The sequence below is a fragment of the Crocuta crocuta genome, unplaced genomic scaffold, assembly GCF_008692635.1.
Source record: "Crocuta crocuta isolate KB4526 unplaced genomic scaffold, BGI_CrCroc_1.0 scaffold234, whole genome shotgun sequence".
Classification (NCBI taxonomy): Eukaryota; Metazoa; Chordata; class Mammalia; order Carnivora; family Hyaenidae; genus Crocuta; species Crocuta crocuta.
The window spans coordinates 454,625-478,050 of record NW_027529647.1 but is presented as its reverse complement, the minus strand read 5'-3'; the positions used below and the strand labels follow the sequence as shown (position 1 = coordinate 478,050).

The window sequence follows — 23,426 nt, the reverse complement described above, 5'->3', positions numbered from 1 at the left end:
CTCTCATGGTAGCAAGGAAACCTGGGGTCTCCCCCGCAGTCTCTGGACCTCCCCTCTGCTCCTGTGGCTCCTCCTGGCCCGCTCCCTGCATCTCCCACGCCCGCTCCTGCTCCCCCAAGCTGTCACCTTCTGTGGCAAAGGAGACACGTGTGTGGGTGGGTAGCCAAGAAGATTCTGCCGGAGCGGAAGGGAGTGAATTGGAGTGGAAACACGCCCACGACTGGAGGCGCTCCGGCGAGCGGACCTCCCCCGCTTATGAGCGCACCACCTCCCCCTCAGGCTTGGCATTTTAGTCCGAGCCCTTGAGCCCTCGGGATACCCGTGTACTTGGAAGGAGCCCCCACCCCCCGCCACGATCTGCCAGCCAGCACTAGCAGACCTACAGACTTAGAAGACTCCTTGGGGAACTTGTTAAACAGGTAGATTCCAAGACTCCTCTGAGCGATGCCCGGGAATCTGCATTTTTAACGTGCACTCTGTTGTAAGGAGTCTTAGGAGCTGGAAAGTTTGGAACTGACTGCTTGGCCCTGTTCTTCCAGGTGTAAGCATCCGCTCTCTGAATATTTAATGCCAACGTAACGCCTTCCGTGCTGAAACAACAACTACGTGTTAATGCTCACTACGCGCCTGTCAGTTACGCCCAGTGCAAGCATGCCAGTTTCCTTGCTGAGCCCGGGGTACAGCGAAACGTCCCTGGACCCCATCTCCTTCAACCCGTCGGTGTGCAGACCCTGGGGCCGTGGACTGTCGTTTGCTGCCACCTTGTGGCAGAGGTGGCTCCACGTCCATTCTTGGTAATCTTAATTGAGAAAATACACTGAACACTATTGTGTGCCCGGTACTCGGCAAAATCCTGTGCACCTGGGCGCAGGTGAATAAGACAGACACAGTCCCTGCGTCACGGAACTCACAGTCTCTCTGGATATTCAATAACGCACAAATAAATAAAATGCATGAATAAATGATTACAGAGTGTGGCTAGAAAGGATACAAACAAGGGCCAGTTATCACAGGATGCAAAGACCTATGTATTTGCTACACAGAGCATTGTCTGACTCCCTGCACACCTTTTCCCTGCCCAGAACTGGGCCACGCGAGGGCAGGCGCATCTGTTGATTCTCCCTTGTGAACGGGTGAAGTCACCCAGTGCTGACACGTAGTAGGCGCTCGGGAATTGTCCGATGAATGAATACACGGGTGATAAGGCTGTCCAGAGCCAGCTTGTTTGCTCCTCCAGGCCGAACAGACGGGGAGCGGGAAGGGACGGCTTTGGAAGAGAGGCTGGTTCTCTAGGGATCTGGGGAGGGCTAGACGCTTTGGGTGTGAGCTAAAAGGAGGATGATGGCCAGAGGTCACCCTCCCTGGGAGGCCCCAGTCCACCCTGTTTTAAATTACACTCTGTTCACTTCTTGGACCCCTTCTCTGCTTATTTTTTCCTCCTTGGTGTTTTTCACCATGTCGCATACTGTGTATTTGCCTTATTTAGCTAATGTCCAGCCCCCAGGAATGTAAACTCTGGGTGGGCAAGGATTTTTGTGTTTTGTTCACTTATGGCTCTCCGGCGCCTGGAAGAACCTGACACTTAGCAGGTGCTTTGTAAACCTACACACAGTGAACGAAGGATGCATGGGCGGGGCTTGGGGCCGAGCCAGAAGGGCTCTAGCTGTGGCCCATGGGAGGGGCGAGGCTCAGAGACTAGGCAACCAGGTCTGGATGGGGCTGAAGGTAAACCGTACGGAGAAGGGAGGGACTAGGTGAGGCAAAGGTCCGCGTGGGAGCAGAGCAAGACGGGGGGTGGGACCTTGGGGCGGGGCCTTCCCAGGGCTGGGCCATTTCCGAGGCTGAGTGCCTTAGGGGCGGGACCAATATAGGGGCGCGGCCTACCTGAGGCGTGGCCAGTCTGGAGAAGGGCCGGGCTGGGGCGTCGTCAAACAGGGAATATATAAGGGNGGTCCTGGAGCGCTCCCGCCGGGCAGGTCTCGCTCCTGCCCAGCAGGCCCCTCCCTGGCTGGCCCGGCCCCAGGGACCGCTCGGCCGGACGCCCCAGGCTGGGCAGCCGCGGTCGAGCCTCGCCCCAGACGCTGCGCTCCAGGCCAGGCGTCCGCGGGGGACCTCCCACGGGTTTAGCGCCGTCCTGACCCCGGGGCTGCGTCCCGGGAGATTCCAAGGGCGAGGACAAGGGTGAGCAGGGTTGCGGGGGGCCTGCAAGTGCAGACGTGTGTGTGTGTGTGTGTGTGCGCGCGCGCGCGCTTGTGTGTGTGTGCATGTGCATACCAGTGTATGTACAAGTGTGTGGACGTTTGTGCTCACCAGGGGAATTGTGTGCGTGCGGGGAGTTGGGTGGTGTGAGCTCCAGTAAGCTGAGTGTGTGGGCAAAGTTACATGTGTGTGCAAGGGCGGTCCTGTGTGGGAGGTGGGTCATGCATGTGTGTCGTGCATGTGCGTGTGTGTATGTGTGACAGAGACATTGCATGTGAAATGTAATGAAGACTGTACGTCAGGGTATCTTAGAAGAAAATGAGAGAGCAGGTGCAATATACTTGGGGCTCTATAGGGGACGTCTGCTGCAAGCTGTGGGGTGTGTAGGTGGGTGGTAAATTGTGAGAGTGTAAGAGTTGCAAACGTGGACTCCGATATAAGTAGCAGTGAGGGGTACTTCTGGGGACCTCAGTGTGAAGGAGTGGGGACCAAGGAAAGTTTGGGAGTACTGATTGCTCTTGGAGGGATGAGTGTGGCCTGGAGCAGTGGGTAATGGGCTAGACAGGTGTTTGGGAGCCCAGAGAAGTTTGGTGATCACATCAGTCCCTGGCTTTGAGGGCTGAGGAGATGTGTGGGTGGAGCCTGAGAGGGGGGGTTCTTGCTTCAGGTGGAGGGAGCTGCTGCCTTACCAGTCACCTGTCACCCAGGTTTTGTGCTCACTCCTGCCTGGGTGGCTTCTGTTGGCTCTCCTGCAAGAACATGGTGCAGAAGTACCAGTCTCCTGTCCGCATCTACAAGTACCCATTTGAGCTGGTCATGGCGGTGAGTGACCCCTGATTCTCCAGCCCCTTGTGTGATAAAGAGACACAGGAGGTCAGCTATGCTATAGAATGAGAGGGAGCCCCTCAGACTGACAGATAAGAAGGAATTATTGAGTTATTCTGCTGACCGGGTGATTCCAGCTTCTCACTAGTGACCCCTCCACCCTGCCATCCCAGCCTTCTCCACACCTTCTGGAATCCTTGTCCACTGACCAAATCACAAGATCTTTCTTTCTTTCTCCCTGCTGAAGCAGACTTCTCTCATCTCAAGCTCCTCTGACAGAAAACAAGGATATCGTGGGCCAAACTACTGCTGCCGTTTTGTGTAATGCTAATACTAGTAATAGTAAATATACTAATGATGATGAGGGTAGCAGCCATTCACTGAGGGTTTCCAGTACCAAGTCTTTACATATGTTGTATCATTATTCTGATTTTACTTCTACTAAACTGTAGCTCGGACAGGTAAAGGGTGGCCCCAAGTTCTGTGGCTGAGAAGAGGTAGAGCCAGGCCTCAGACCCACACAGGGGGGTACTCTGGAGCCATGATTTTTTTTTTTTTTTTACCATACCTCCCCCCTCCTTCCTGCCCAGGGTCCTCCCTCAGCTTTCAGACCCCCTCTCCTTTCCTTCAAGGAAGCTGAGAGGGGATGAGTGGGCAACAGGGGTCCAGGAAGCCATTTTCAGGGTAGCTTCATACTGACTGTATGTGAGTCAGTTAGCCACTCAGCTGGGGGACTAGAATTGGCTCCCAAGCTTTTAGCCTTCTGGATCAATAGTCTTTGCACCATGGGGCAGGTGCTGGAAACAAGCAGATGTAACTTTCCTTCTCAGGACCATCCCTCTGCCTCTCAAAGGTCCCCTTCCTTTGGGGAAAAAGGGGCAGTGCTATGGGGTTGTGTTAGGAGTGAATGATATAATGTGCCCAATGCCGGGCACACAGTAGGCACTCACTAAATGTGGTTGTCCCCGTTATTACACCACACGGTGTTATAAACAGTTGTACTGAAAGTGTAAGAAACACTGGAATCCGCCCCTGCATCCCCCTATCCTAGCCTGGTTATTTAATTTTGGCCTTTGATGCAAGAACTTTCCTATCAATTGGTACCTCCAAGGGTATGTGTCCTGACTGGTCTTATTCTACAAATCTACTTATATATGTGTTTATAGTCATATCATGGATTTTAAAACATCACTGGAATCATTCATACATGTTCTGCTGTTATGTGCAGATGGTTTCAGGGCAAGAGTCAGGGGCTTGTTTTGACCAGCTGGGTGACCTTGGGCAAATTATTTAACCTCTCTGAGCCTCCATTTCCCATCTCCAAAACGAGGAGTACATGGTTTCCAAATCCCGGCACTGTGCATGGATTAAATGAGTCAATATAGGTAAAGCTCCCAATGCAAGGTCTGGCACAAACCAAATACTGTTACTGTTATTGTTGCTGCTGCCTGTGGCTATGTGACTTTCCCTTATTTGTAACAAGGGTCGGACCCCAGGAGAGGACAGAAATGCTGAGTCTTTGTGGCTGCTCTGCTGTGCTCTGGCTGTGTGCTGTTGAAAAGTCACTGAATTTATCTGAGCCTTGGTTTCTTCATTTGTGAAATGGGGATGGTTATATGCAATTCACAGGGTTGTCATGAGGATTAAAGGTTTTATATATATATAGGTGATAAATATATATATATATATAATATATATTATAATGTGGAGGGAATAGGGGGTTGGGGGGCAGGTGCCCCATGCAGGTCTTCGTCCATACCAAATAGACAATAAGTGGCAGCTAAATATAAATACTTATCCTATAAGGTTCCAGACAGCTTACTTATTCTAAGACCCTAGCATTCATTCATTCATTCATTCATTCATTCATTCATTCAAAAGAAGAGAGATACAATCCCAACCCATTTGGGACAGTCCACGATCCAGGGACCTATGGTTCTCTACCATAAAGCTGAGACAAATAACTGTAAAATGGAAGGCTAATACTTTTTAAAAAATAATTACATGAGTTTAATAAATGTACATTTAATTTATTTACAATCATTACATTTTAAATAAAACATGTCCACTAAAGGAACACTTAAGACTGTATTAACAGGGCTAGTAAAAGTGTTCACATTGAGTTTACTGGAGTATGTTAAGCATATTTTGTAAGCTTCCTGTTCCATAAAGGGATGTAGGACTCTGCTTACTCCCCTAGCTGTTAACAACCCCTAGGTGTTGACGCCTAGAGGCTTGTGGGTACAGTAGGAGACGAAGGTTTTCAGATATCCATTATCTGTATCTGCATTAATTTAAGTTATTTGGGACAGCCATGCCTATGTTTCCTCATCTTCCATACAATCCTTGTTGGTGAAAGGGCCCCAAGCCTCTGCGATGTTAGCGACAAAGCCACTTTACCGACTGTTTACAAAACATCATTGTCCCCAAAATAGCTGCATAACTCAACATAACTTGCATGCTGTGTGGGCACAAAAGGGTTTTTCTGCACTTAATGTCTGTCTTTGTTTCTCAGCTAAACACTTGCCCTCATTTTGGGTCAGATGCCAGGGAAGTTTCGGATGAACTCAGCTATTTTCACTGCATCCGAGTGACCAGAAGGGCTGGCCTTTGGTTTTTTTATTTAACAAAACTGACTTGAGAATTAAAACATTGCTTGTTTCAGAAGTCCACCAGCAACAAACACAAATGACTAAAACTGGGCTCAAGGAATCCATTATAAAATAGCACTGAGGCAACCTTTCCAGACCCAGATTAAACAGTTAAAAAATTTTTTTTCCTCTTTAATTTCAAAAATGTAACTAATCCACTGAATGGGCATCTCTCTGCTTGGGCCAAATCATTTCCCTGATGGGAATTCTGTTTCTGAAGGGTGGGATTCCAGGGACCTTTGCTTTATTCTTTCTTGATTGTGTTCTGTATTATTTGGTTCAAAACAGTGAGCTCGTATTATCTTGGTAAACAGAGGGAAACAATTAAGACAATGGAGGCAGTTCGTATAAGGTTGGAGAGGGTCTTTGTTCCCTTTGTATGTGGGGTCCCTGAAGGTGGTGGTGGGGTCTTTACGCATTGAACACAAAGGCCGCGTCTTGGGCTTCAGACTGTGGTCATTTGAACATCAAAGGTCACTCTCTGGTCAGCCTACAGCCTGTTGTGAATGGATTCTGGGTTCTGGCCTCTTCTCCCACATGGGTGGTTGCTAAGAGTCAGATCCATCAGCTGGGTCTCTGCTCCTGCTTCTCATCTGGAAAATGGAGATAATAAATAAAGGCAGAATTCTGCTCCTCATAGAGTTGAAGTGAGGATTGACTGAAGGGACAGGGGTTCCTGGACAGGGCCTGGCACACTGTTAATGCTGATGAAATATTGTTTAGGTTTATTGTTATTATTTATTGTTTTCATAGCTTTATTGAGCCGTAACTCACAGACCCATTTGAGAGGTACGAGTCAGTGGTTTTTAGGATTCATAGAATTGTGTACCCATGACCACTGTCAGTTTTAAAACATTTTCATCGACCCAAAAAGAAACCCTGTACCCATCAGCAATCCTCTTTAGTCCCCACACTCCAGCCTCTGACGACCACTAGTCTAGTTTCTGTCTGTGGATTTGCCTGTTTGAGACATTTTATAGGTGGAATCATAAACACATGGCCCTTTGTGACAGGCTTCTCTCACTGAGCATCATGTTTTCAAGGCTCATCCATGTTGTATCATATCAGCGTTGGTGGTATAGTGGTGAGCATAGCTGCCTTCCATGTTGTATCATGTCAGTACTTCATCCTTTTTATGGCTGAATATTATTCCATCGCCTGGATAGACCACATTGGTTTATTCATTCATCGTTGTTTCCAGTGTTGGTCTGTTGTGAATAACACCGTTACGAACACAGATGCACAAGTTTTTGTGTAGACGGACGTATTCCTCCAAAGAAATCCCTGACATGAATCATAGTGATTATTGGGTGGGTTTAAGCAAATTTTATTTTTAAAATTTTATCTTTCAAGTGTGTTTACAGTGCTTATGAGGCCCCAGACACTGTTCTGAGCCCATTCAGATATTAAGTCATGTACCTCTCCTAAGCATCCCATGAGATAAGTTCTGTGGGTGGCACCATTCTACAGAGGAAGAAACTGAGGCATGGAAAGGATGAATGGATTACCCAAGGCCACAAAGCAAACATGAGGCCAGTGGGGATTTCACTGCAGGCAGTTTAGCTCCAGAATTCACATTCCCAATCATGAGCTTTGCCATTTGTCAGATCTGAGGACCTCAACTTACTGGGATAGATCTGGGTCCAGGGAGCAGTCTCGTGGGGGTGGTTACCACTGAGACTCTGCCCTGGGAATGCCTGTACTCCAACAGCACCCCACAAAGGGGAGCACAGCCAGAACCCACACACCCTAGCCTCCTGGGGGGCGACCGATGCTGACAGAGCCTGGAAGCCCTTACCTGCAAATGCTCTGTGTGCCTAGCCCTGTGATCTGCTCAGAGTCAGCTAGTTTCATAGCAGCCTTAGCTTCCGGGGAAGGGAAAACGAAGGCTTACAGAGGGTAAGGAGACTGTCCCCTGGTCAGTCTATTCATACACTAGGGCTGCGTAACAGAGCACCACAACAGAAATCTAGAGGCCTGACATCCAAGGTCAAGGTGTCAGCAGGACTGTGCGTCCTCTGAAGTTGCTTGGGAGGGATATGTTCCGGGATTCTCTCCTGGCTTCTGGTAGTTCTTTGGCTTGTGGGAGCATAACTACAAACTTCACCTCACATATTTCCTGGGTAGGTCCCTCTGGGTCCAAATTTCCGTTTCTATAAGGACACCAGTCATACTGGGTTTATATAAGTACACTTTAGTGACCTCAATTTTAACTTGATTGACCTCTGTAAAGACTCTCTTTCCAAATAAGGTTACATCCTGAGGTACCCGGGCCTAGAACTCCAACCATACCTTTTATAGGGGGACATAATTCAGCCCATTATGCTCAGTAGCTCAGTAAATGGCATCATCAGTAAATGGCAGAGATTTTAATTTAAGGAAATCTGACCCCCTAGCTTGCAGTCACAGCCAGATATTCCAGATTCTGGTTCTGATGTTCAGTAAACACCTGTACACCCGTGGCCGCGGCAGCTTCAGGAATGACCTGGCTGCCTCTTGTCTGGGCACTGCCCTGGGATCCCAGTGGGGCTCCAAAGCCCGGTGACTTCAGCTGCTCATCTCAGATTCTGTAAATCTAAAGAAGGAAGTTGGCTCAGAGTAGAATTTCCTCAGCAATAGGCTTTTCACACAGAAGAAGGGTTATGGAGGTGAGGGCTGTCGTCAGCAATTAAGTGTTAAAATATTTAGAGACCTGGCCTTTTGTATTGATAAACAGCTTGTAATTTAGCAAATGGGTTATTAATAAGGAGCAGCCTCTGGAGGTAAATCCTTGCAGTTCAGGCCAAGGGTAGTTACAGTTGGACTGGTTGTTATGGACGTAGTTTTCACAAAGCAGCAGGGGCCTCATTTAAATGAGTTTAAATTAGTTCCCCGGAGCCCATCATCTGATCCTGTTGCTAACAGATAAAGGGAAGTGACATTTTCCACCTTGGATTGCTTACAGGGCCTGGGAGAACAGAGGTGATCCTCTGTTCAGCAAAGTGAGCTTCTGATTTCAGAAGTAAATTTTAGGCCCTTACTCATTTGTTAATGCAAATATTAATTCATGCACATGTTTGTGTATGTATCCTACAAATATTTTTTTAATGTTTATTTATTTTTGTGGGAGGAAGAGACAGAGTGCACGCAGGGGAGGGGCAGAGAGAGGGAGATACAGAATCTAAAACAGGCTCCAAGCTCTGAGCTGTCAGCACAGAGCTCAACTTGCAGGGCTTGAACCCACAAACTGTGAGATCAACTGAGCCGAAGTTGGACACTTAACCGACTGAGCCACCCAGGCACCCTGGCATCTTACAAATGTTTATTGAGTTTCACTGTGTGCCAAGCAGCATGCTGAGTGTAGGGGCTACAACATAGTTGATTCCTAGCACTTCTTGAAATGCATCATGATTCTGTTAGTTGGCTTCCTTGCTTATTTATATGGGCCTTTCTCATAAAAGTAAGCTTCAGGAAGGTGGAAGCTTGTTCTGGTTCACAATCCCTTCCTGTCCTCAGAGAGCTTGCAGTGGTGTGTGCGTGCATGCGTGTGTGTGTGAGTGTGTGTGTGTGTGTGAGAGAGAGAGAGAGAGAGAGGAACCAGGCAAATGCTGTGTAGAATAATTCATAATAGGGAGTGAAGAGGGTGTTGTAAGTATCAAAGGGAAGGGGCTGTTGATCACCAGTCAGGGGTCTTTTTTNAAGTCGGACGCTTAACCGACTAAGCCACCCAGGCGCCCCTGGGGGGTCTTTTAAGTCATAAAGGCTGAGCCTTGCCAAGGGGAGGAGGGCCACTGCGGGCAGAGAAGGCACAGACCTTCTCTCTGAAGAGAGAGATGTGGCTCATTTGGGTTCCAGTGTGAGTTAGAAAGTGATTGGCGGGGTCAATTCAAGTCTCTTCAAGGACCTTGGGAGCTTTGGAAGGATTTAAGCATGAGTGACATGATCAGATTTAGCGTTTAAGTAGATTGGAGGGGGTTTTCCATCCCAGGGGCCAGGGGAACGTGGACAGGCAGGGGTGACAGAGGCTGGGCACATTCCTGAGACACTTGAAAAATCTAAAATAGCGTTTCCCTCCCATCAAGATCCTGACATACCGCTAAGTGTCAGGAGGCTCTGGCGTCTGCCTCCCTGTCCCTCCCTGAACCACCAAGGGCACCAGCTGATCCTAGAAATTAGTAGGCATAGAGTGTGTTCTGGGGAGGAGAGTTTCCCCCACCCTGCTCCCCCATACGTGGGTGAGAAACCACGGCAGGTTCTGTGCCGTTGCCAGGCGGAGCGGCCAGGCTGTGCGTTCCCCTCAGTGCTGGAGAGACTGGGCGTTCTGATGGTGTGAGCTCACGACAGAGGGACACAGTCCTGGCTGGGGCAAAGTGACATCCAAATCCGATTCTTNAAGTCTCTCATGGTTTGCCTCTCCCCCACCATTGCCCCCCATCCAAATCTAATTCTTGAGAAGAAGGGATAGCATAGAACCAGATAATACCTAGGCGCTACTAACTGCACCCCATGCTGCAGCCTCGGGACCAGGAAACTGAAATACAGGCAGAAGTGTTCCCTAGAACCTGGTTCAGGGCTAATTCTTGGGCCAAGAGCGGTGGCTGCACCAGCTCTCCGTGACGGCAGAGGGGATCAACTCCGGCGTTTATGCACCTGGACCAGAGGCACCTTCCAGGACTCAGCTCTCTGCAGCTGGAGCATACAGAGCAATCCACAGGCACAGGTTACCCCCTGGGCCTGCGGCAGTGCTCTGGCAGCTGGAGACGGTACCCACTCAGGGGAGGTGGGGGTCCTGCACCGCTCCACCTACTCTTCAAGATGTATGTCCACGGCTCCAACTTCCCGCTTTCATTCTCCAACACTTGCCAGCCTCCTTCCCTTCCTTCCTTCCTTCCTTCCTTCCTTCCTTCCTTCCTTCCTTCCTTTGGCAAATATTGGCTGGGTGTTGACAGCATCCCATGTGTTGTACGAGGGCACTGGGGAATCGAGTGGTGAAGAAAACAGACACAGAGACAGAGGTGTTAACTATAAACAAACACAACATGCACACACGATATCCTATTTCAAATCATAATCTATGCTCCTGCCAGGGCTGATAAATCCCACCCAAGATGACTTACTCTTATTTTTTTAAATGTATTCATATTTGGAAGACAGAAAATGAACCGAGGAGAGGCAGAGACACACACACACACAGAATCAGAAGCAGGCTCCAGGCTCTGAGCTGGCAGCACAGAGCCTGACGTGGGGCTCAAACTCACGAACTGTGAGATCATGACCTGAGCTGGAGTCGAACGCTTAACTGACTGGGTCACTCAGGCGCCCCTCTTTTTTTTTAATTTGTGGTAAGATATACATAATGCAAAATTTTCCACTTTAACCATTTTTTTAAAGTTTAACCTTTTAGGTGTACACCTCAGTTCAGCATGAAGCACATACACACTGCTGTGCAAGCCCTCACCACTGCCCATGCCCAGAACTCTTTCATCTTCTGAAAGTAATGTAGAGCATACATGTAGAGCATACAGTATTTGTCCTTTTGGGTCTGACTTCTTTCACTGAGTGATATTTTTGAAATTCACCCATGTTGTAGCGTGAATCAGTGCGTCCTTCCTTTTTTTTTGGCTGAATAATATTCCACTGTATGGATGAACCACATTTTGTTGATCCATATATCTGTCAAGTGGACATTTGGGATGTTTCTTTTTCTTCTTTTTTTTTTTTTTTTTATTTGTAGGAGAGAGAGAGAGAGACAGCGTGAGCAGGGGAGGGTCAGAGAGAGAGGGAGTCACAGACTGAAACAGGCTCCAGGCTCTGAGCTGGCTGTCAGCACAGAGCCCGACGTGGGGCCTGAACCCACAAACCGCGAGATCATGACCTAAGCGAAAGTCGGACGCTTAACTGACTAAGCCACCCAGGCGCCCCACATTTGGGATGTTTCTATTATTTGGCTATTGTGAATGATTCTGTACAACTATCTGTTCAAATGCCTGTTGGTTGACTCTTGCCCATTTAAAAAAATCTACGATGTGGGGCACCCGGTGGTTCACTCGGTTAAGCATCCAACTCGTGATTTTGTGGGTTTGAGCCCCAATTTAGGCCCTGCACTGACAGCATGGAGCCTGCTTGGGATTCCCTCTCTCCCTCTCTCTCTGCCCCTCCCCCACCCCTCTAAATAAATAAATAAACAAAATGAACTTAAAAAAAAACTATGATGTGATTTCTGGCACTGCTAAGTGCCTTGAACATATTACCTCCCTTTAATCTTTACTGTAGTCCTTACAAAGTAGGAATCATCATCATTCTCATTATTTTCTCTCTCTTTTCTTCTTTTTTTAAAAAATTTTTTTGAGGGAACCGAGTCTCAGAGAGGGTAAGTGAAGGTTGCTCAGGTCGCACGGGGCAGAAATGGCTTGCAGACCCTGCTCTCACTCTGCTGTCCCCCCAACACCGGAGCTTGTCCCCTTGCTATGTCACGTGTCCTGGCTGCAGGGTCTTTGTGACCCTTTGTCTGCATCTTTTGTGTCTCCAGAGCTGGCTTTGACTAGAACAGCAGCAGCTTGTTCAGCTGCAGGACCATGCAGGTAAACCTGTTTCTATAGATTGTATACAGCAGTCATTTCAAAAGGCTCCAGAGTAACGTTGCCCTGGCCCTGCCATGCCTGCTGCCCCTCATCAGCTGGCATGACTCTGCTGCAGTAGGATATCTCATTCACCAAGCTCTAGCTCAACAACTTGGCCAAAGTTGGGGGAATCAGTACAGTGGAACGTTAGTCAACCATGCAAAGGAAGGAAACACTGCCACACGCTAAGCGTGGTGAACCTCATAGACATGACATCAAGTGAAAGAAGCCAGATACCAAAGGCCACGTACATGATTCCACGTACAGGAAATGTCCAGAAAAAGCAAATCTACAGAGATCGAAAGTGGAGTAGTGGTTGCCTAGGGCTCGGGTGGGGGCAAAGGGGACTGACTGTAATGGGTAGTGACTTTCTTTCTGGGGTGATGACAATGTTCTGGAACTAGATAGTGGTGATGGTTTTGCACAACTTTGTGAATGTGCTAAAACCCGCTGAAGTGAACACTTCAAAAGGGTGCATTTTATGGTATGAGAATGATATCTTAGGTTTTAAAAAAAAAGTTGGGGGAGCTGAGAGGGTAGCTTCTTGTCTGTCATGGGGTCTCCCAGGCTTGAAGAGGGCAGGTTGGGGTCGTCAAGGAAGGCTCCTGGGGAGTGATGGGGGAGGCGGGTGTCTTGCGTGAGGTCATGCAGTGGTCAGTGCCCCGAATCCAGCCTGCAGCCTGGAAAGGGAAGACGAAGTTAATGTGGTTTGGATCTTCTTTCCCGACTCTTGGTGGAAGGTTTGGGATAATCGGCTTCCAGCCTTTTTCGAATTTGCATGAGGAAGAGCAGGAAGGAAGGGGGAGGAGGCAGCAGCTGTCAAGTGATTAGCAGAAATAGCTTTTCTGTACTTTATAGAATCTCACTCTTTTTTAAAATTTAAATTTATTTAACAAATGCTTATGTAGAATGAACCATGTGCCAGGCACTGTTCTCAGCACTTTACAAAAACGGACTCCTTTATTCCCCCCCTACACACACATCCCACAACCCAGCAAGGTAGCTACTTTTCTTATTCTCCTCTAACAAATGAATGCATTAAGGTGCTGAGAGCTTGAGGACTCCTTCAAGTCCACACAGCTGGTAAGAGGCAGAGATTTGGAGCCAAGCCCCAGAGTCCGTGTTCTTAATGGGTATGCAATGCTGTCATTCACTCATTCATCATGTAAATGTCTACTGAGTGTTGACTATGTCACTTTGACAAGCACGGGGGTTGGTGGGAGGGGAAAAAACTCGCTGCCAGGGGCCAGTGACTTCTGATGTCAGAAACGGGTACAACCAAGTGCTCATGGGGAGTGGATGGCTCCACTTGACAGATGAGGCTGAAGGGAGAGGGATGACATGCCGTGCTCAAGGGGTAGGCTCGTGGGGGTAGGCAAGCTAGGAGGCCAGCTGCCCATCTCCGCTTGCTAAGTGTGTCACCGTGGATTTCTGCAGGACGGAGGCCCATGGGAGGCAGTCAACGGAAGTTTCCACTGATCTCTGCCTACCCCAGCTGCAGCCCTGCACGGGCGGGTTCTGGGCCTTGGACCAGCTTCCTTTCTGAGGGAGGAGGCTTGGGTGTCCCTCTCCAGCCACCTGGCAAAAGGGCTGTAACCGAATCCCTTCTGCTACCTTGTATCCCCGAGGGGGGCAAACCATGTGTTTGTTCGGCACAGAGAAGCTCAGGCCTGATTTGTGGGAACAGGAGCCCGCAGGGAGGATCCTGTGGACTGTTTGGTCCTCTGAGACCCTGTGATGTGTCAAAGGCAAAGGTGCCCCTGACTCACAGGTGTTAGGCCAGCAGGACTCAGCAGTTTCAGATTATTGACACGTGTGATGTAGCTAAAGTCCCCTGAGAGGCAGGACAGGGTGGTTCAGGGCTGAGGTCTGGGTCAGATGGGCTTGCACTCCAACCCCACCACTTACTGACTACGTGATGCCTTCTGAAGCCTCAACTTGCTTATCTGTACAATGGGGAAATTCTAGTTCCCATCTCGAAGCTCTGTGCAAGGAAACACAATTAATGCCCTAGAAATCTCATAGCAACAATGTCTGACACTGGACCTCACAACCCCAGGGACTCTCTGGCTGGAGATTTGGAGCCGGACAGACTCCTTATTTTGGGGTCCTGCCCTCTAGATGGTGCCTGAGCCAGAAGGCCGTTCCCCTTCCCAATGCCTGGCACGTCTCCATTGATGGGGCAGCCGTTAGTTACTTGAGGAAGGTAGCACCTTCCTTTGCAGGGTCAGGGACAGTTGTGCCCTAGCACCCATCTGCTGCTGGCCAGCCCTCTGCCCTTCACTGTTATCTGGGGGCTCCAGACGGAGCTCTTCTAACAAAGCATTTGTTGCAACAGGAAGTCAGCCTGGTGAGTTCACTTGGATGCATGTGTTGAATCCACGGCCCATCATTCCCCTCCCAGGACACCTTTCTTGGGGCTTTTTGGATCACCAATAAGTTAGTTATTTTTTTCTTTGCTTGTGGGCATTTATTAGCCCTAGTGTGTGCCAAGAACTGAGACAGGCATGTGTGAGGTCAGTGCTGTGGAAAAGCATGTAGCCTGGGCCTTCGGCACACAACATGCAAGCTAGTATATAGCTAAAGGGTGTGATAAACGGTATTGAGGAAATGAATGGGCTAAATGGACAGAATAGGGAAGAGACAGCCTTGCAGGGGAGAGGGTGGGGGTAGATGTCCCAGGAAGAGGGACCAGCACAGATGAGTCCCTGAGGCCAGCATCTCCTCAGCCCTCCGTCCAGATCTCCTACCCCTCTGCAAGCCCCAGTTACTCAGTTACCCTTCCTCCTCCTTCACTGTCAAGTAAATTGAATAGTGGCCCAAGCAGATGGAATGGCCTGTGCAAAGGCTCTGTGGCAGGAACAGGTGGTGGGTACATTAGTGTCCTGGGGCTGACTTAAAAAGCACCAGAAACTGAGTGGCTTAAACAGCAGAAACTTTTTACTTCACAGTCTGAAGGCTAAAAGCCTGAGATCAAGGTGTTGGTAGAGTAGGTTTCCTCTGAAGGCTCGAGGGAGAACCCATTCCATGTCTTTCTCCTAGCTTCTGGTGTCGCTGGTAGTCTTTGGAGTTCCTTGGTCTGTAGAGGAATCACCCAAACCTGTGCCTTCATCTTCACATGGTGATCTCCCTCTATGAGTGTCTGTGATCAAATGTCCCTCAGTCATATTGGATTAGCAGTCTTCCCCTCACTCAAGTATGACCTCATCTTAACTAATTACATTTGCAACGACCTATTTCCAGACAAGGTCACATTCAGAGGTACTGGGTAGGACACCTGAATTTTGTTGGTGCGAGGCAGGGAGCACCAGTGAACCCATAAAACATGTGTTTTAGAAAGAACAAGGCTGGGGGCATCTGAGTGGCTCAGTCAGTTAAGGGTCTGACTTCTGCTCAGGTCATGATCTCATGGTTCATGAGTTCAAGCCCCGCATTAGGCTCTGTGCTGACAGTTCAGTCTGGAGCCTGCTTCGGATTCTGTATGTCTATGTCTCTCTCTCTCTCTCTCTGCTCCTCCCCTGCTCATGCTTTCTCTCTCTTTCTCTCTCTCTCAAAAATAAATAAACATTAAAAAAAAGAAACAGCAAGTCTCGGGTGGCTGGAGCAGAGTGAAGGTGGCTGGTAGGCGAGAATGCCTGGAGCGTGGTGGCCACGGCAACGAGTGTGGGACACGTTCTGGGGATCCAGGCCTGTTCTGAGTACATCATTTCATCTGGGTGCAGGAGAGACTGTAGAATAGTCAGAGGAAGTGCAGAAACTCAGGGGCAGTGTGGCCACCAGCCAGCAGGAGTTGAGGTACTAAGTATGGAGAAGGGGGAAATAGTGACCGCAGGGCTCCAGGGACAATGCCTTGCTGTTTCCCAGCTGCCCAGGAGAACACGCCTGCTGCTGAGCAAGGTTCCTGAAGGAATGGGGACTGGGCCACAGTGGGATTCAATCCAGATACACCAGTTTTCACTGTGTGACCTTGGGTTAGTTACTTAGCCTCTCTGGGTTCCAATGTTTTCATTTGTCAAATGGGGATGCCATTCAGAGGATTAAATGGAAGAAAATGCACAGCTGGAGGAGTAGTCAAGGCTCCCTGAGTGCCAACTGCTCTGAGACACCATCTGGTGACCACCTCTTTTACAGATGAGGAAACAGAGGCTCAGAGAGGGCAAGTGCCTTGCCCAAGGTCACTTAGTGAAAAAGTAGAAGAGACGTGAACTGAGCCTGTCCAATTCTGAAACATGCACCCCTTTCCCTCCACATACTTTCACGGAATGTCAGCACCCCTCTACCTGTCATGGAGGTGGGCCCAGGCCAGCTCCTCTGGCTCCCTCTTGCATCTGATGCCAAGGAAGTACTCATACAGGGCTGGATGGGAGCAGTTCTTACAGACCTGTGTTCTGCTGCCGTTTGAGCCTTGTTGCCTGGAGAGTGAAAATTCTGGTTGCAGAGCCCGGCAAGCTTGGGTTTCATACTCGGGGAGGCAGGCTTGGGATATACCCATTTCCCAGATGGTAAAAGAGGCTTACAGAAGGAAAGGATGTGCCTCTGTTGGGAGGAGGTAGAACTGTGGCCACCACCACAGGATTTACCCACCTCACTATGCAGACTTCTGATAAATGCCGGCCTGCCTACGGAGCACTCTCCCCTGGGGTCCCCTGGGGAACAAGGGCTCCTTATTCTAACCCTGGTGTGTCTGCCGTGTCTGTACTAGGCAAGCAGCTCCAACATATGGCAGGAAGACGCACTGGGCTGGCCTTGTGGGGCCTGGGGTGACACCAAGGGCACCAGGCACAGTTCCATCTCTTCGTCGCCCCTCCCCCGCCTCTGCCCTTCTGAGCTGGGAGGAGCCCGCAGGGATGGGGGAGGAGGTGCGTGTCCTCAGATGCCAGCACTATTTTTGGAGCTGCTTTGATCCTGATTCCTGGGCACGTGGGCTGTGACAGGCGCTTGGAGCAGACCCCACTTGGATACAGTCAGCCACGGATGTGGGCTTACCCCATGATGGCTCCTACCTTGGCACTTCTGGCACCGGGCACAGACTCTCGTCCTCCAAACTGGATGCCTTGTATTTCTCTTCCCTTCCTAACTGCCAGGGCTGGAATGCCCAGGACACTGCTGAACAGACGTGGCCACAGCGGACACCCTTGCCTTGTCCCTGATCTTAGGGGAAAGCATTCCATCTTTCAGCATGGAGTATGATGTTAACTGATTTATCAGGTTGAAGAGATTCCTTTCTATTCTTCTTTTCTTGAGTGTTTTTTTTCTTAAATAGTTTATTGTCAAGTTGGTTTCCATATAACACCCAGTGCTCGTCCCCACGAGTGCCCTCCTCCATGCCCATCACCACCCTTCCCCCCTCACCCCCATCAGCCCTCAGTTTGTTCTAGGCATTCAAGAGTCTCTCATGGTTTGCCTCCCTCCCCCTCCCCCACTATTTTCCCCTTCTCCTTCCCCATGGTCCAACGTTAAGTTCCTCCTAATCCCCCTTTTTCTTGAGTGTTTTTTTTTTTTATCACGAAGAGGTGTTAGATTATGTCCAGTGTGTTTTTTTTTTCTCAAAGAAGTTGTCTTTTAAAATGCCCCAGGCAAGGCCACTTTTCCTTCTGAGGGTGAAATCTCAAAGGCGAAGCCAAAGAGTGAGTTGCAAATCATGGCCCAGCCCTAAACAGGTGTCTGCAGCCCAGCAGGCGGGAGAGGCCAGCTCTCCCGACAGGCCCCGACAGGCCCCGGCTCCCTTGGCACTCCCTCCCGTTCTGCCCCCAGGCCTACGAGAAGCGCTTCCCCACCTGCCCGCAGATCCCCGTCTTCCTGGGCAGCGAGGTCCTGCGCGAGTCCCGCAGCGCGGACGGGGCGGTGCACGTGGTGNACCTGCGGGCGGGGTCAGGGGGTGGAGACAGTGAGTGTGCGTGTGAGCGCAGGTGCTGATGCGCCGCACTGGGGATTGGCGTCCAGGTCGGAGGGCGGATCTGGGAAGGACCAAGGCCTAGGAGCTGGGGACAAGGTTCTGGGGCTGCTGGGCAGGCTCTGGGCGGAGCGCCAGGGGTCTTGGGGTTTGCGGATGGAGGGCTGGTAGGCAAGCACGGGGTCTTGGGGTCTTGGGGAGTCCCCGTGTCCAGCAGCCTGCCCCCGCCTTGCAGATTGCCGGCGTTGAGCACGTGGTCTTTGTGCAGAGAAACGTGTTGAACTGGAGGGAGAGGACCCTCCTCATCGNCCATCAGTGCCCCTCCCCCGCCCTCCCCCGCCCCCAGGGCCGTGGGGATACCTTGCAGGACACTCACTTACATCTGCAATTCAGATACACAGCTGATCCTTTTCTGTTAGTTTAAGTAGTCTGAAATACTGCTTGGGACATACTTACCAAAACATTATTCGTCGTTTATCTGAAATTCAAATATGACATCCTGTATTTTACTGGGGAAACCTGGCAACCTGCCCCCCCTTCTCTCTCTCCTTTCCTTCCTCCTTGAAAGGGAGCCTCATTTACAGTTTCTTTCTTTCTTTTTAAATTTTGAAATGTTTATTTTTTTTTGAGAGACAGAGAGACAGAGCATGAGTAGGGGAGGGGCAGAGAGAGAGAGAAGATACAGAGAATCCGAAGTAGGCTCCAGGCTCTGACCTGTCAGCACGGAGCCAAACGCAGGGTTGAACCCGCGAACTGTGAGATCATGACCTGAGCCAAAGTCAGACGTTTAACAGACTGAGCCACCCAGACGCCCCTATAGTTTCTTCATCTGTAAAATGGAGTTAATGATGACAGCTCCCACGTGGGTTGTGGTGAGGAGTGGAGGAAGTACAGTAACTGAAACCCCTTAGAAGCGGGCCTGGAACTTACTAGGCCCTGTATGTGTGTTACTTTTTCGTATCATTAATGGTAATTGTTATTATTCTCCAGTGCGCACTGACTGACACCTACTCTGTGTCGGGCACCCAGCCAGGGCATGGGCTAGTCTGCCTGACACTTGTGCTCATAAGAACTTCCATTCCAGCGGGAGATACAGACAAGGAAAAAAAGTCAACGTATTCTTACAACTTTGTCACAGATACTAAGAAGGGATCCAGAAGACAGCAGTTGGGAAAATAAGAGCAGAGGCACTCTGTTAGGTAACAGTGTCCCTCTGAAGCCACGAAGCTGAGAGCTGGCGCATGAGAGGGCTGGGAACAGAGTTCTAAGGCAGGAACATCATGTGTGAAGAGCCAGAGCCAGAGGGGGATGCGTGAAGTCTGAGAATGGAGGCTGCAGAGGCAGGGTCCTGCGGCCCGGGGGCTGGACTGAGGGAGGAGTCTGGAGGCGCTTACTGGGATGGAGCCTAGCCCTGCCACCTTCTTGCTGAGTGATGCTGGGCAAGTTGCTGCCCCTCCCTAGGCTACCCCTTGCATATCTGTCAGCCCAACCGGCCTGATCTGGTGCTGCGAGAAGCCTGTGAGACAGTGTAGATAGAGCTTCGCCTGTGCTAGATCCCAAATGCTAGTTTTCATAATGATAACTCGAGTGTCGCAACTATGGTGCATCAGAGTCTCCCCTATGCGGGGGAGGGGGGTTGCCTTGTTCAACGGGCGCTGTCCCATCCCCAGCACTTGGCGTGGTGCCTCATATACAGCAGGTGTCCAGTAAATGCCCATTGCTTTTTCTTTCCACACCTCCAGCTCCTCTGGAAACTGGACCCAGAATGTTCTGATGCTTACCTCTAGGGAGTTGTGTGGGTGGCAGTTTTTTATAAATCACTTTTAGTGCAGTATTTCTCAGAGTGAGTTATACCAACAGTTGAGTCAGCCTCACTGAGGCTTCTTGAGGAATGCAGGTTTCCAGTCCCTGCCCTGGACCTATTTGACCCAGGCATCTGCATATTTAAAAAATTTGTTTTAATTTTTTTTTTTTTGAGAAAGAGAGAGAAAATATGGGGAAGGGGCAGAGAGAGGGAGACACAGAATCCAAATTAGGCTCCAGGCTCTGAGCTGTCAGCACAGAGCCCAATGCGGGGCTCGAACCCATGAACCTTGAGATCATGACCTGGGCAGAAGTCAGAAGCTTAACCGACTGAACCACCCAGGCGCCCCCTGGTAATAGTCCTGCCAGACTCCCTGGTAACACTTCTGCCCAGGAAAGATTGAGAAGTACTGAGGGAGAGAGAGAGTGAAAGATAGTAGGGGAGGGACAGAGAGAGGGAGAGAGAGAATCTCAAGAAGGCTCTGCACGGTCAGCGAAGGGCCGATGTGAGGCTCAAACCCAAAGACTGTCAGATCATGACCTGAGCCGAAACCAAGAGCCAGTCGCCCAGCTGACTAAGCTACTCAGGTGCCCCTAAATATATTACTCATTTAAATATATCATTGTAGAACAGATTTAAGGGACAGGCTAGAAGATACCAAATCCACTTTCTTCCAGCCCCTCACGAGAAGGCTCTTTGTTCTCTAACACTTTGCATTGTTCTCCGGTGGGGGGGGGGCTGCTGCCCCCCCCACTCCAGTGTTGCCATGTTGTCCACTGCATGGCTGGGCCCAGATCACCAAGAAAGCCCTAGGGGAGGGCCTGGTCCCCCACACTGAGACCTGTCATTGCCCCTGCCTGGCTTTCAGGTCCACCCTGAGAACGAAGAGTGGACTTGCTTTGAGCAGTCGGCCTCGCTCGACATCCGGTCCTTCTTTGGCTTCGAAAGTGCCTTGGAGAAGATCGCCATGAAGCAGTACACAGCGAATGTCAAGAGGGTAAGGGGAGGGCTCCCTCAGCCACAGGGAGGAAGGTACACAGACCTCAGAGCCTGGTTCAAAACCTGCTCTGCCACCTGATAACCCTAGTGACATGGGCAGGATCGATCCTTAACCTTCCTTGGTCTCAGTCTTCTCATCCATAGAATGGGTATCTTAACAATGACCATAACACACAAGAGAATGAGTAGAAACCACCTGGCCTGTAATGGGGGCACCACAATCACTCTCTGTATGCTCCCCGATGTTTGCGGCTTGTATAGTCAACTCTGGACAGAGGAAGGGCATTCTGTGGTGCTTTTTCCTGGTTAAAACTGGTGACTGTGCAAAACTCTCAGACCTGTCCCTGAGCACAGAGGCTTTTCATGTAATGAAACAGGGGAAATTCATTTCAACAATGTATTTCAACCCACATGTTACCCATAGAAAACCTATTAATGAGCTATTTTAGATTCTTCATTCTGTCCTAAGTCTTGGAAATCCGGTTCATTCTTGACACTCACAGAACATCTCCATTTGGACTGGCCACATTTCAACTGCTCAATAGCCACGTGTCAGGGCTGGGACGGCAGCCAGGTGGGGGTGACTCCCAGGCTGATGCGGTTACCCCCGCTCTCCGGCCCTGCCGTCATGTGCCTCTGGGCTCTCTGGCTTCCAGGGGAAGGAGGTGATTGAGCATTACCTGAACGAGCTCATCTCCCAAGGCACCTCTCACATTCCCCGGTGGACGCCTGCCCCCGTCAGAGAGGAAGACGCCCGCTCCCAGGCTGGGCTGAGGGATCCGGGCTCCCTGGAGGCCGACGGGCCCAGAGGCCCTCCTGCCCCTGCTCCTGAGATGATGGTTACAGACGGTAGGTCCCTGCGCTGCGGCCAGCTGGCCAGGCCTGTACCCTTGTCCCCCCCCACAACCGCCCCGGTCCCTGGAAACCTGCTTCGTGTTTGCTCACTCTGTAGGGAAGAGCTGCTGCTGGTCCCCTTGGGAATGGGTCTAGACCCAGAATGACTCAGCTTCCGCCCTTTCCTGCTGCTTTCCCCTCTCTTCCTTCCGGCTCAAGAGCCAGAACTAATTTATTTCTAAATCAGAAATTGACCTGATCTGCTGCCTCAGGGCTGCCCTTTTGTCTGGTTTTATTACTATTTTTAATTATATGAGTAATGCATGAAGATGGTAGAAAGAAATATTCAAACTTCTTGGAAGATGTAAATGAGGGATAAGACTCTTTTCCTCTCCCTGGAGGAAATGCTAGTTTTGTGGTTGCATTTCCTGAAACTATCTAAGCATATATATATATGTATATACACACATGCATACCTGTATAACTTCTGCTGAGTGAATGGTACACATTCTACTTGATGTTTTGCTTTTTTTCACTTATTAATGTTGCTTGAACAGCTTTCTAGATCAGTGCATCTGTTTTACCACTTTGCCGTATTTCATGGTGTGGCTGCACCGTAACTTATTTATTAATAAACATTTATTATTGTGGCACCTGGGTGGCTCAGTCAGTTAAGCATCTGACTCATGAGTTTGGCTCAGGTCAAGATCTCACAGTTTGTGGGTTCAAGCCCCATGTTGGGCTCTGCCCTGACCGCATAGAGCCTGCTTGAAATTCTCTCTCTCACTCTCTCTCTCTGCCCCTCTCCTGCTTGCTCTTGCTCTTTTTCTTTCTCAAAATAAATAAATAAACATAAAAAACATTTATTATTGCTTATTTTTGTTAGTTTACTTATCTAGGCTTCTATTGATGGACATTTAGGTTTCCAGTTTTTAAAACATAGAGGTNGTACTTAAGGTTGTGGAGGGGCAGAGAGAGACAGAGACAGAGAGAGACAGAGAATCCCAAGCAGGCTCTGCATGTTAGTACAGAGCCCAATGTGGAGCTTGAACTCATGAAACGTGAGATCATGACCTGAGCAGAAGTCAGACGCTTAACTGACTGAGCCACTCAGGCACCCCTGTTTTTTATATTTTTTTAATATTTTATTTTTAAATAATCTCTACCCCCAATATGGGGCTCCAGCTCACAACCCTGAGATTAAGAGTCACATGTTCTACCCACTGAGCCAGCCAAGCAACCCTGTAGCATACAATTAAAAATTTTTTTTTTAACATTTATTCATTTTTGAGAGACAGAGCACAAGTCGGGGAGGAGCAGAGAGAGAGGGAGACCCAGAATCTGAAGCAGGCTCCAGGCTCTGAGCTGTCAGCACAGAACCTGACGTGGGGCTTGAACTCACTGACTGTGAGATCAGGACCTGAGTTGAAGTTGGATGCTTAACCAACTGAGCCACCCAGGCGGCCTGAAATTTTTAAAGTTGAATTTCTGGGTCAAAGGTTATCTGCAGCTAAAATTTTGACAGATTTACCAATTAGGGCTTCAAAGATTGGTTATACTAGTCAATGTTCTGCCCAAAGTGTATAGCTTTGTCTGTTCCTGATTTCACTCTGGCTTCCCTA

At 49.6% G+C, this 23,426-nt stretch overlaps 1 protein-coding gene across 1 annotated transcript in view; it reads left to right on the top strand.

Moving 5' to 3' along the window:
• The first annotated feature begins 2,912 nt into the window (after positions 1-2,912).
• SEC14L5 (SEC14 like lipid binding 5) overlaps positions 2,913-23,426 on the top strand; it is a 42,409-nt gene continuing 21,895 nt past the window's right edge. The window contains exons 1-4 of the mRNA XM_077762754.1: positions 2,913-3,021; positions 18,029-18,127; positions 20,840-20,968; positions 21,627-21,819. Coding sequence (XP_077618880.1) covers positions 2,959-3,021; positions 18,029-18,127; positions 20,840-20,968; positions 21,627-21,819 — 484 coding nt within the window. The 5' untranslated portion in view covers positions 2,913-2,958. The remainder of the gene's footprint in view (positions 3,022-18,028; positions 18,128-20,839; positions 20,969-21,626; positions 21,820-23,426) is intronic.